Source organism: Rattus norvegicus, chromosome 19 (genome assembly GCF_036323735.1).
Source record: "Rattus norvegicus strain BN/NHsdMcwi chromosome 19, GRCr8, whole genome shotgun sequence".
NCBI classification, from domain to species: Eukaryota; Metazoa; Chordata; class Mammalia; order Rodentia; family Muridae; genus Rattus; species Rattus norvegicus.
The window spans coordinates 13,842,501-13,856,885 of NC_086037.1; the positions used below are offsets into that span (position 1 = coordinate 13,842,501).

At 39.2% G+C, this 14,385-nt stretch overlaps 1 protein-coding gene across 14 annotated transcripts in view; it reads left to right on the top strand.

Moving 5' to 3' along the window:
* Nucleotides 1–14,385, top strand: part of LOC134483112 (IQ domain-containing protein M-like) — a 220,896-nt gene that overhangs the window by 146,875 nt on the left and 59,636 nt on the right. For all 14 annotated transcript variants that reach the window (XR_010060048.1, XM_063278342.1, XM_063278343.1 and 11 more), the window contains 2 exons: nt 5,492–5,636; nt 11,305–11,439. Coding sequence is in view for 13 of the 14 variants with exons in the window: in XM_063278342.1 (XP_063134412.1) it covers nt 5,492–5,636; nt 11,305–11,439 (280 nt within the window). In the remaining variant the exon portion in view is untranslated. Of the gene's footprint in view, nt 1–5,491; nt 5,637–11,304; nt 11,440–14,385 lie in introns of those variants that run through there.

Here is a 14,385-nt window from a genome sequence, read left to right on the forward strand (position 1 = left end):
ATGAAAGGTTGCTACTGGGGAATCTTGAGATAAGTTCTGCTCCAGGGCCTGCACAGCAAATCATAGAATAATTGCCAGCACTGTGACTATCCCTCTACTGGGAGACTTCCAACTCATCGCTGTGGACACTGTTTACTACAGTGATGGTTTGGTTTTTCACTCTCGCTTTTGACATCCTCTCAGTTTGTGCATATTTGAAAATAATGAAGCAGTGTTCAATTATCTTACCAGTCATTAATAAGATCATGGAGATTTTGACCAGCATAATTTCTAAAGAATTCAAATAGTTCTTTTCTTTAAAAAAAATCTGTTTGTTAGTATTTGATTACAGTATAATAATCCTAAAAACAGAAACAAGGCAAAAACAATATTTCTCAATGTAAAATCTTACTTAATATCAATAGTTTTTATAACTTAGATAATTTTAATTCTTATATGAGATTAGTCAGAATTTTAGGATTAGGTTAAGAAACTATTTAAAATCTTTGAAATTCCAAGTTTTAAAGTTACTATAGCAATGGACAACACATGGGTCAAAGGTCTTTAATATTTTGAAACTCGTAAAATCCTTTGAAAATTTGATAAAGTATTAATTGTATCTCATTGTGTGTGTCAAAATCTATAGCAACAGCAAAGTCTGCTTAACCTACTCAGGGATTCCGTGCTAATTTCATGTAAAATAGGTTTGCTTTATAAATGTTTCGTTCCTAGTCACCTGTGGAACATTTACTTAACAATATAACCTATTTTATTCAATACTTTTAATGTGAAAGAGAATCACAGCAGCCTAACAGTGTTCCTAGTTACCGGATACTGAGTTCAATTTCCTGCTACATGATTTCATATAGCATGCATCCCAGTTAAAAGTACAAATGACTTTTAAAAATCTTAGGTACTCTATGAAACTTAATTATGAATACTTAATTAACAAGGCCAGTCACTTAACCCACATTGCTATGTCTGTGTAGGGGTTGGTCAATGCTGATATACTGCGATGTAGAGAGTTCTGTTTTGTCAGACGGTTGTAAAGTCAATAGAGGCAAAAGGAAAGACAGTACCAATGTCCTTGGGTGACACGGAACACTTTTGGGACACGTGGAGTCTTGTTAGGGCAGTGGAATTGGAGGAAGCCAAAGATAAGAGGCTTTCTAAGGGGGCTCTTAGATTAGTGACTGGGCTATTCTGAATGATGTGTTAGGGGCAGAGAGTGACAAAAGAGAGGAAGATGGTTTACTGTGCTCTTTTAGTAGCCTGGTGCATGGTGAGGATGGCTTGAGGCATGGAGAAACGTCAATGGATAGGACTTGGGGTTGACTGGCTGAAGACAATGGTGAGGGAGTAGTCAATAGAGTACCATCATTCTGCTCTGGGTGGATGTGTGAGCAGCTCAGACGTTTTGAGATTTTTCAGGTAAAAGAGTAGGGAGGCAAAAAAAAAATGAAGTAGAATACAGATTTCAACACTGAGTTTGAAATGCCTGTTAGAAATCTTTGAGGTAACTAGATATCCATTGGGAATGTGGATCTAGAGCTCGGAAGGGAACCTGGCCTGTAGGAAAGGATGAAATATTCTTTGATCTTAAATTCCTTTCAAAGTACCTCTCCACAAAAGTTACTTATTTTGCTAATTCTTCTTCCCTTGTCTCTAATAAAGTGTTTCCCCCACTTAGCATGGTTCCCTTGCTTCAGTCAAGTCACTGTTCCTAGCTTCTTTATCAAACAGCTGCCCTGTTGTCCCTTATCTGAAAAACTCTCACTCTGGAAGCTGTCCCCATGCCACCTAATGTACATAACTGTTTCAAAATAGTCAGCTTTGAAATCATATACACATAAGCAGCAAAACTACTCTGCTGGCTATATGTGTATATAACGATATTAAAGAAGACACTATCAGTTTGAGAGGAAGTGAGGAGGCATGGAATGGGTTGGAATGAAGGCACCTGACAGTGGGGAGAACTTATATAATTATATGCTAATTAAAATATATATTTAAAAAACTTTCACTTTGAAAAAGAACTTGGTCTTCAGAATACTCTATGAATTTATCAGAAACAAAGCCAAAACCTTTGCCACAGTTATTCCTAGAAATGTTGCAGTCTGCTGACCTAGCCTAACCTCTTTCTTTGAGTTTAGATGATCAAGGATGTTCTAATTTTCTTATATCTCTTGCTGCTGTTTTCATATTTATGGAATAGATCTATTTGCCTTTGACTTGGATCCATCTCAAACTTTCTTTTACAGGATTCTTTCTGTACTGTATATACCTTCTTAGAACAATGATGTCTATTACCATGACTCCAATTACCACCAAATGTAAAATTTATGGGAGTGAGCAGGACACAGAAATAGCACTGTTGGCTAAGAGACTACTTTAGAATGTTTAGGGGAAAAGAAATTCCTCTGATCCTACTGTGCGATTATACACTTCTATTTAGTTATTCAAAAAACATGCATTAGTTTCTAAATAAGTCATATGAAAGTTCTGGGTCTTGTAAGTCCATTTAATGGACATATAAGATTCCTATTCTTAAAGAATTATATTCTACCAGGATAATAACTTAATAAAAAATTATGAAGTAGGTACCAAATCAAGGAAAGGGACAGCGTCTTCCTCATCTTGGCATGGCTAAGAGTGTCAGTAACGTTTTATTGGCTGAAAAAATTGATATCAGAATCACAACTGGTGTTTCCTGCCTTTGTCGCTTGCATATTTACATGTATGCTTATATATATAAACATTAGGTGGATATTTAGAATGTTTTATTTTATTTCACTTCATTATTTTAAATTTTATTTCATGGATTTAGTCATTTAAGTATGTGTTCCTCCTTACTTTATGAGGTTTCGGAATAAAGATTCTCTTGGATATTGCCATATGTCAGTGTTTACACAGGGTTAGATCAGCAGACCAGCTAGATATTTCCTCACAGGGGCTAGCACATCACTTTCCAAGAGCTGAATAAAAGCAACACAAAAACGTTCACTGAGAGAGAGACTAGGGTTAAGAAAACATACCAGCCTTCGAAGTTCTCTGAAAAAGTCCTGAGCTGCACAGAGCATGATAAACAAGCAAACAGGACCAGAGCCTGTACTTGTTGGCTGCAAAAGGATACATGGGTAGTAAACAGGGAAGGGTCTGCTCTTGCTAATAGAGAAACCACATCCCTCTCAGTGTCATCATGCCAGTGACCAGTGACATGATAGAATCAAACAAAAGACAGACTGAAGCATCCAGGGAGCTAGCATAGACTTGTCCATTATGTTAATATGAATTGGAATATTTTAATCAATAATTTATGTTAACTTTTGTATCATAGCGTTAGAGAATTTAATTAGCATTTTCTCATATATTCTGTATTAGTTACTTTTTTCAGTATTGCCGAATACGTGACAAAAAGCGATGTAAAGCGGAACGGTCTACTTTGGCTCGCAGTTCACAAGGCTACAGTCTGTTACAGCAGGAAAGGTGTCCTAGTTTGTTTTTATTCGATTTGATATAATACCAGGATCAAAGGCAACTTGCGTTGCTTATATCGTTTTGTTTGCATAGCATGGTCTCGGTCTATCAGGAAGGAAGGCAGGGAAGGGATTTGTCAGGAACTGAAGCAGAAGCCCTGGAGTAATGCATACAGCCTTTGCCTCGATGGCTTGTTCAGCTTGTTTGGTCATAAGACTCAGGATTACTTGACCAGAGGTGGTTGTACTCCTAGTAGGCTGGGCTGTCCTGCATAAATAGTTAATTAAGAAAATGTCCCAGGTACAGTTCTGGGTTAATATTTTTGAGATGGGTGGTTGGCCCCATCCCTCAACCAGGGGCTGTGCCTAACCTCTGGATGTAGACTCTACATGCTCTCTCTTCCCTTTGTTGGGTCTTGGCTAATGTCATCCTCACTGGGTCCTGGAAGCCTCTTGCTTTCCTGGCATCTGGGACTTTCTAGCGGTTATGCCCAGTTCCCCATTCCCCAATACTATAAACCTCCATTCAATTTCCGGACCCTCTGTACATCTCTCCTATCTCCTCCCATACCTGATCCTGCCTCCCTTTTCTCTCTCTGTCCTCTTTCCCTCCCAGATCCCTCCCTCCCTCTACTGCCCATGATTATTTTGTTCCCCTTTCTAAGGGGGACTGAAGCATCTACTCCTTGGTCTTCTTTTTTTTCCTTGAGCTTTCTATGGTCTGTGAGTTATATTGTGGGCATTCTGAGCTTTTCCCCTAATGTTCATTTATTGGTGAGTGCACACCATGTGTGATCTTTTGTGACTGGGTTCCCTCACTCAGGATGATATTTTCAAGTTGCATCCATTTGCCTGCAAGTTTCATGAAGTCATTGTTTTTAATGGCTAAGTAGTTTCCAGCTTTTTGCTATTATAAACAAGGCTGCTTTGAACATAGTAGAGCATGCGTCCTTGTTATATGTTGGAGCATCTTTTGGGTGTATGCCCAGGAGAGGTATAACTGTGTACTCAGGTAGTGCTATGTCTCATTTTCTGAGGAACTGCCAGATTGGTGTCCAGAGTGGTTGTACCAGTTTGCAATCCCACTAGCAGAAATATTAATTTAGAATTGCTCCTTTCTAAAGGAAATGCAGGGACAAAGAGTAGAGCAGAGAATGAAGGAAAGGGCATCCAGAGACTGCCCCACCTAGGGATCCATTCCATCCACTGACACCAAACCCAGACACTATTGCTGATGCTAAGAGGTACATGCTGACAGGAGCCTGATATAGCTGTCCCCTGAGAGGCTCTGCCAGAGCATGACCAATACAGAGGCAGATGCTCACAGCCAGCCATCAGACTGAGCACTGGGACCCCAATGAAGGAATTAGGAGGACAGAAGGAGCTAGAGGGGATTGAAACCCCATAGGAAGAACAACAATATCAACCAACTAGACCTTCCAGAGCTCCCAGGGACTAAACCACCAACCAAAGAGTACACATAGAGGGACCCATGATTCCAGCTGCATATGTAGCAGAGGAGTGCCTTATCTTGTATTAATGGGAGTGGGGGCCTTTGATCCGATGGCTCGATGGAGGCTCGATGCCCCAGTGTAGGGGAATGCTGGATTGGTAAGGCTGAAGCAGGTGGGTGAGTCAGGAAGCACCCTCGTAGAAGCACAGGGGAGGGGCATTGGTTAGGGGGTTTTCAGGAGGGGAAACAGGGAAGGGGGATAATATTTCAAATGTAAAATAATCAATTTTTTTTAAAAAGAAAATGTCCCAGTGCTCTACGGCCAATGTAATGGTTGCATTTTCTCAATTGGGGTTTCCTCTTAAATGAATCTAGCTTGTGTCAAAATAACAAAGAAACTGTCCAGTCTGGTGATGGGAGTGGCTGTTTGTGCTCCGAGGGCAATACACAGCGGGGTGCATATTTCTGTGCAGATTTTTAAGACTGGCTTTTACCTAAGTTGTTTACTCTGGTTATAAATAACAGAAATATATGATATAATATATATAATATATATATAATGGTATGTTTTTACTCTTCCTAGGCTTTGTATCATGGGCCGAATTTGAAAGCAGTTATAAAAATGTATCGGAGCTTAATCCACCGTGTTAGACACCGTCTTGGTCTTTGGAGAACAAGACAGATTATATACTTTGGAGAGCTAGAAGAATGGATGGACAGAAAAAAATGTAAGTATTGCAGTCCCTTCTGGCTTGCTGCTAGGTTTAGAACCAATTTTTACTTATTGAAAAGACCTCTATCTACTCCTAGCAATGGAAGGGAGATTGTGTTTTTTATATTTCCATTTGCATCGTAAAGTGGCTCGCTGAGTACTTAGATGAATTCATTAGAATTTTTTTTTGTTATAAACAACAGACTCCTCATTTGGCTACACAAAGTGTAGCAGGAAATTTAAAGGGAAGGGGTTGGAAACACAGATAAAGAAATCAGATTCCACAGAGGGTATAAGCAATAAGTTGCTCCAGAGACCTGTGGATCAGAAAATAAAAAGAATCTACTGTTTCTTGAAGAAGAGAAACAGACCAACATTGTTATAGAGACTGTCTGTCTGTCCATCCATCCATCCATCCATCCATCCATCCATCCATCCATCCATCCATGCAACCACCCACTCACCCACTCACCCACCTACTCACCTACCTACCCACCAATCCACCTACCTACCCACCAATCCACCTACCTGCCTACCCATCTACCTATCTACCTATCTACCTATCTATCTACCTACCTACCTACCTACCTACCTATTTTCTACCTATTCATATATTGCAATAGGGCTCTCATCTGCCCAGGCTGACTTTGAACTCTTGATGTAGCTAAGAATGACAATGAACTCAAGCTCCTTCCCCCTCTGCCTCCCAAGTGCTGGGACTACAGGTTGGTATCATCATGTCTTTCTTAATGCTGTGTTGGAGAGCCCAGAGTTTCCTGCACGCTAGGCAAATACTTTACCAAGTGACATATTCATACTGAGACACATTTATTTTTAAATTGGATTTCCAAGAGATTTTAAATGAATGGCTTAGCTTGAGCCACAAGTCAGAAACTTTGAAGTGACTGTGGAAGGATTGGAGGCCTTGAGAGTTTCAATGGATGACTCTTTGCCCATTGTGGGAGGGGTTCGCCACTCCTGAAATGAATATTAAATTGTAATATTGGTAAATGTTAAAGCATACTGGGCAGAATAAACCACGTATTACTTCAAATTGTTAGGGTTCTGCTCATAAATATAAGGACACACTTTTTTTTTATCATTGTCTTTCTATTTATAGTTCATCAGTTGAGTGTTATTTAGGTACTGTGTATTACTAGACCAATCTTCTTAAGAATTAAAATGAATGACGCAAGTAAGTTATACTTAATTGGGATAATTTTATGATTTTATGAGATCAATGTGCTACCTTTTGGTAGTTTCAGTTAGTTGTAGTATGTTCATTCTTTATTTGGGACTTCATATTCATGAATGCATCATGAAGATGGGGCTTATGTCTTTCAATGAGCATTACTATTTAACACGTGGCTAGTATATTAGAATAGCAAAAACTATTTTCAAAAGGCTATTTGCATTTAGTTTGTATGCAAAAATGTATTTTTTAAAATAAGTCATACTTGTTCCATTTCTGTCGTTAGACATTAAAGAAAGAAGAAGAAGCCAAATAAAGAAAGAGACCCAGAGAGACAATTCAGAGGTCCATGATACATACATAGATCTTGAGAACCCAGTTCAGGGGATCTAGTCCCACAGCCTGATTTTCAGAAAGTTAGATAAGGCATTTGTAGAATTCTCAAGGCATCTCCCAAACAGATAATACAGCAAAGAGTCAGACAGAGGGAAAGCTATGAATGAGAAAGAGAGAAATCATGGAGAAGACAGAGGCAGAGGCAGTGAGAAATGTTTTCATTTTGGAAACTGCTGGGACTTAGTTTGCAAACTTGAGGGAAGGAGAGGAATATGGGTCCCACCCACGTGTACTCAGAGGTTTAAGACTGTTGGTCATGAGTGCTCCACGCACTAGTATAAAATCAGAGGATACCTCAGTAGTCTTCTATGAATAGTCGTTTCATATTCTGCTAAGCTTTGTAATACAGAGTTTCTAATATTTATCAAAATGTGTGATAGGACTTTTGGTTATTGTACCAACTAACTTGTGCTCCCCCCCCCATTTTATTTGATTGTATTTTGAAGGGCTGATTATCTGTTACACTTCAAGACTTATGTTTTACTGGACTCAGAGTTCGAAGTAGAAGTACTCTGAGGGCAGCCTACGCCTCTTGACAATCCGTTCCTGGCATTTTTCCTTTGGCTCCCTTCATTCTCTTGGCCAAAATTTAGCATATTGTGCAACACTATAGTGTTTTCTTTAGTACGGTATTTCTTCAGAGAACTATGTCAGTGCTCCTGTTGCGGGGCGCATGGAGGAAGAAGACACTTCATCTTGGCTGTTTTGGTCCCGGGCTTCTTACCTTCTTTGTTTAAGGGCTTTCTGACAACATCCTGGGGGACATTATCTTCTTTAGAGAGGTTGGAAAGCTTTTGAGTTCTGTTGGTTCTTTGGGGTCTTAACAACTAAGGCACAGTAGTATCTGTCAGTTCAGGAATATCCTCTCTGTCTCTCTGTGTCTCTGTGTCTCTGTGTCTGTCTCTGTGTCTGTCTGTCTGTCTCTGTCTCTGTCTCTGTCTCTCTCTCTCTCTCTCTCTCACACACACACACACACACACACACACACACACACACTAACCAAGCTGAGAACATTCAAGTTGGCATCCACAAGAGCTACAATGCATCCACATTGTTAAACTTCCTCTCTCCAGCATGCTTGGTCTTCAAGAAGAATGAATGAATGACTCTTATTCAATGGCAGATGTGCTCTGATGCGGGTCAAGACATATTGCTTTATGGGAAACTCTTGTGTGTTGTTCCCACCACTCATTTACACCACATGACTCTTCTATTCTTTATTCAGATTATTGATAGTACTTCTTTGGCCATTTCTGGAGGTACCATGAAAACGTCTGTTTTAGTATTCAGCCACAGAATTCCCAGTCACATGCATTTTTATTTTTGACATGGTCCCATTTCTTTAAAACCTGGTATGATTGTCACACTCCAAAATTCTGTCACTATGCTTTTTAAAATTAGTTCTAACGTAACTTGTTTGTTTTAGTTTTAACCCTATCTCCATGATTTCTTACTCTTAACTTGTAATTACAGATTTAAAATTTTCATTATTATTATTTTGTTTTTTTAGTTTGGAAACTCACACAGATGGACACACACATACCCCATGTATATCTGTTTTTTTCAGACTGGATTCTGATGGTATCTAGCTGATAAGGTTATTGAGTAAAAGTCTTAAAAGTCTGTGGGTAACTTACATGTGTCTCTTGGCTTGATTCCTAGTCAAGTTCAGAAGGCACTAGAAGATTACAGAGAACCACAGTGCAGTTTATGAATACCTATCGGTGTGGTTAGGCTGGCATGAGACAAAGACAGAATAGAGGCATTTGATTAGACAGACGGTGCTCTGTCCATAGAATCTGCATGGCTAAAGAATTATGAATAGCTTTCACTTACGTTAGACCTAGAGCTTACATAATTTGCAAGGTATTTATGTCATTTTTTTCATAGAATTCTCTTCTTTTCCTATGCAATTATTGCTAAATTTTTTATATTTGGAAAATACCTGTGTACCTTTAAAAATATTTCAATAATTTCTAACTGTACTAATAGTCACAATTTCAGTTTTGTTTTTACTAAAACTGGCTAACTAGCTTAGTTCATTAATTCTGCTAGTGAGCTGCAGAAGGCTTGTATTGTACCCTAGGCAGGGCACAGTCACAGAAGTAAGATATTAAAGATATGAAAGGATTCTAAAGATGAGCGAAGGAGAAATTAACAAAAGTTCATGAATCTTCATAGAAATTCTTTGTGTCTTAATTTTAGTCTTTTAGAGAAACAAACCCTGAGACATGGATTTAAGTACGGCTAACGTATTGGGAAGTAAATCCCATAAAGTACTCTTAAATGGCATAGAAAAATGCAGTAGGGACAGGATGAAAGTTAAAAAAACAAACAAACAAACAAAACAAAACACTGTCATGGGAACTCTTGAAGGCAAGTTTCTCAAAAACTAGATTTTCATGTATCAGTTGCCCCCAATCTCTTGCACTTCAGCAGGGGTTGAGGGCCACTCTGCAGGGGTCTGAGACTTTTGGGTTATTGGCCAGAAGGCAACAGATTGATGCCCGGTGCTAGGAGAAGCTTTGAGGCAATGAAATGCAGATGCTGGCACTTCTGAATCAGAAAGCCCGGACACAGAAGGAAAGCCTCAAGTTCCATGCTAAATCCGATGAGAAGAGGTTCCAAATGCAGCAGCTTTAGTTCATAGATTTGAGAAGAGAGAAAAGCACATAACTATATCAAATATTAATTTGTATGTGTTTCCAATGGCTTTGAAGATCTGGCGTAGCCATTCATATTCCAGTAGGAATTTGTTGAAAATTTTTTCCCCTCTTGCTGTGAGATCACTGAACAAAATGTGAACATTGTTCCCAACTCTATTTCTGAATCAGAAATCCAAAGTCTAATGGAAATCCCAGAGATTAGAGTGTGGACTGGGAGTGAAGAAGTGAGAGGTTTACAGGAGACACGGTAACTTCTGACAGGAGTCATCGTGAATCAGAAACCTGGGGTTCCTGTCATTGGTACTGACAATGTGGATGAAAGGGAACAGACAATATGGAGATTCAAAAGATAAACGAACAAAATAAAAATTCAAAATCGGCCGATGTGGCATTACAGACCTATCACGGTTAAAGCAAGGAGTTTGTAAGTTCCAGGCTAGCCTAGGCAACTTAGTGATCCCCTGGTGCAGAATAAGGTTAAAAAGAGTTGTGGTGGCGATAGATACAGCAGTGGTGGAGTTCTTGCCTTGTATGCATGGTGCTCTCAGTTCAGGCGCCAGTCACAAAATAATTGGTTTTGAAAAAAGGAAGAAGGAAAAGACAAAGAAATCGCATACGATCCAGCTAAGCCACTCTCACTGTGTATCTGAGGAAGCCAAAGCGGCACCCCAAAGAGATTCGCCCTGTCCCTTACTTGTGGCTATTGTCACATTAGTCATAGGCACGACATGGAGTTGGCCCAGGTGTCTAGCACCCGATGCATGGGTAAAGAAAACAGGTTATATATCCTGACTGCAATTTCAGCCATAAAGAAAAGCTTAATGTTTTCATTTTCAGCAATCCGAGTGGATATTGTATTAAGAGAAATGAGCAACACATAGAAAGACAGATAACCACAGTCTTCTCCTAAATATGAATGTTGCAAACATCGACATAGAAATCAAATAGCAACTGTTAGTAGATGAGAAGAGATACAGAGGGACAGGATTAGATCCCTCAGTGCTGTGTATATGCCTTGGATTATCACACTGAGCCCCATTAATGTGTACAACGAGCACATCTTAATAAAAATAAAACATCCCCCATTACAGCTAATAGTTTGTGTGTTGATATGTGTAAGTTCTGTGATCATTTGCCATGAAGCAGGTAGAGCCCCCACCTGTCTCCTGTGCTTTCATGGGAAGCCTGACTGAATGTTAGCCTAAGGAAATTCATGGTGTGGGAATGGGTGAGGAAGAGAGACCCTGCATCCTGCCTGTTAGTCAGAAGACTTAACACTGGTTTCTAGAATGCCAGACGCTCTTCCCCGGGTGCAAAGATCAACCTGGCTGACTTCAGTTAACTTCCAGTACAGAAGAACTTTGTAAGTGACTTGTCCACAGCACACTATTTGTAAAAGAAACTCTATTATTTTCCCTTTTGGTTTTTAGTCTATGAAACCATGTTTGCCAAGAGAGAAGACTGGCAAGGATTAGAAAGAAGTGAGCTGCTGAAGTACTTCAACGACTGTGGTCATTTCCCCACACAGAAGCAGATCGATGAGCTCTGGGACCTGTTCCACAGATGTGAGTACTGCTGCCCTCATCCTTGTCCCGCCTTCCCTCTTCTCTCTGTGCTTCTCCTCCTCTTCCTCTCTGATTTATTGTTTAGTAATGTATATTCATTGCACATTGCGTTTTATTAAATAAGTATGACTTCATGCGCACATAACTTTTATGTTTTGCCTTAACGTCGACTACACCTTTTCCTCAAATTTGTTTGTATCCAAACTTAATCTATCTGAGAAAAGGCTGGTTGAAAGAAGTTGAAGTTGTATTTTGACTGAAGAGCATAAAGAAGATGATTTCAGCTTTAACTTTAAAAATAAACATTTTGATATAAGTTACAATAATAATAATAAGTTACATCCAGCTAAGTATGGTAATTACTTTTTCAATCAATACAATGGATACTTGGGAAAAGCAATTTCAATTTTGACTCTTGGTTTCAGAGGATTGAAACGCGTAGTAAAAAGGGAGTGAGAGAAGGGAGACAGAGTTCCACAACAGGCTGCAGTACACAAGGCTGTGCCTTAGTGATGTATTTCTGAATTCTCCAGAACTTCCTAGAGTAGCATCATCAGTGTCAGAACCAAAGCCTTCAACAGCAAGACCATGAGGGGCCATTTCATTATTAGCAAAGCTATACTAATATATTTAACCCACGGAATTTTAAAAATTGCTGCTAAAATCTTTCTCCTGGTTAGTTAAATTTGATGCCGATAAGCAAAGTCAGCTTAAAAGGCATAAATATAGTAAGGTAAAGCATCTTTCCAATTGGAAAATAAGTTTTTGCTGGGTGCATGGATCAGAAGTACAGAGCTTGCCTAGCATACACAAGGTCATGGGTAAAATCCCCAGCAATTCCAGAAAAGGAAAATCATTTTGCCCCAGACCGTAAACAGATAAAATGATAAAAATGTCTAATATTTAATAATAATAATTTATGTAATAGACATTTTTTCTCTTCTCAAACCAGTAAGAGGGAATATTGTCCCAGGTATGAGAACTCTTAATGAATAATTAAAAACATTTCAGCCCGTTTTCTTCCTTATGCTTATTGAAGCCTAATGAACAAATATATTTGAGGAGTATGATGTGGGATGTTATGCCACACATCAATGGCCAAAACTGCTAGCCGGGATATTAGTGGTTGTGTATAGTTCCCTTATGCATACATCTGCGTACATGTGGGAGGGGATGGTGAAGAATTCTCACTTAACAAGGTTTGAGTAAGCCATACAGAATTGTTAATTCTCTTCCGCTCATTAAACTTGTGTTTAAATTATGCTGCTGTATTGTGGGTATACTTTGCATTTTACATTTACAGACTAGCTTCAATGACTTTTCCAATAAGACAGGTTTTCTATAAACTGTCATTCTAATTAATAATTCTTATTAATTATTATATTCTAAAAAAACTAATTAAAAACCTTTTTCTTTCAATTCCTAAGGTTAGGGAACTTTCTTGTTTTTATTTATGTGCATTTCAGGGTGTGTATGCATGTGTTTGTGGAGATGTATTCAGAGGCCAGAGAAGTGTCCTGCTTTATGACTCTCTATTCTCTGGAGTGTAACAGTAATATTAATATAAATGTAAGGAGAAAATTAATACAGTGCCTGTTTTTCTTTATCCTAGCGAGTTCCCCAATAAAGACCCCAAGCTTTATTTAATCAATCTTTACTACACAATTCTTGGGGAGTCATTAATCTATTTTAATCCTCCAAGCTAATCTGGCTACCTCCCAGCCAAAATCCCTGAGATCCTTGCGTTGTTGTATTGGTCTGGTCCTCTGGCCTTCAGGTGTATTTTCCTATGATGTTTCCTCTCACCCTCATTGTGGCTGAGTCCAGTTTACTCTTCTTTCTTTCCGCATTCCTTGGCTGGCCAAAGTCTTACACGGTTCTCTCTTCTGGCCAGTCATTGGCTGATCAGCTTTTATTGACAAGGCTAAGAATAAGTGGTAAGCCTTGTTTACACAAACTTGAGAAAGGAGATTCTTGACATAGGCATTTGCAATGCTCCGTCCGGATTGAAACCGGATCTGAGCGAGAGAAATCAGCATCTGAATAACACAAAGATTATCTTTAAATAGCGCACAATAGCATTCTGCAAACACTGAAGCTATCATTTCTTACTAAACTTGAAGTTCACAGTCATTTGGTTAGGTTGGCTGAAAAGGAATTTCCTGTCTTTGTCTTCTCTTGCCCTCTCTGTGCTGGCATTGTGGGTGCACACCTCACTTTTTATGTGACCCTAGGTCAGGTCTTCATGCCTGTCTGGAAATGATTCTTAAAAGGTGGACAGATTTTATCCTCTAGAAAACAACCATAATATTTTCAGTTTATTGTATGTTTAATGATATTGCCCTGTCCCATTAAAGACTCCTTTGTTGCCCACGATAGTTACTGAAAATGAAGTTAACAATGGGAAGAAAACAAAAATCTTGGAGAAGTACTGGTCATTTTGACACACATCATTTTCAAGAGAATCTGATTGCATCATTTAGATTGTCAGTCAGCCATCTTTATCCACACCGACTCTGCTTGTGGGTGGCAGCTTGATAGATACAAGCTACACATAGAGCATTTAATCTAGTTCACATTTAGTCAGTTCAGCTGATTAACTTCTAGCATGCAATATCAAGTAGGTCAGATTCCTGGAAGGCTTTGCATCTTTAGGTATTTTTTTTTATCTTTATTAACTTAAGTATTTCTTATTTACATTTTAAAGGTTATTCCCTTTCCCAGTTTCCGGGCCAACATCCCCCTCCCCTTCTCTATGGGTGTTCCCTTCCCCATCCTCCCCCCATTGCCGCCCTCCCCCCATAGTCTAGTTCACTGGGGGTTCAGTCTTAGCAGGACCCAGGGCTTCCCCTTCCACTGGTGCTCTTACTAGGATATTCATTGCTACCTATGAGGTCAGAGTCCAGGGTCAGTCCATGTATAGTCTTTAGGTAGTGGCTTAGTCCC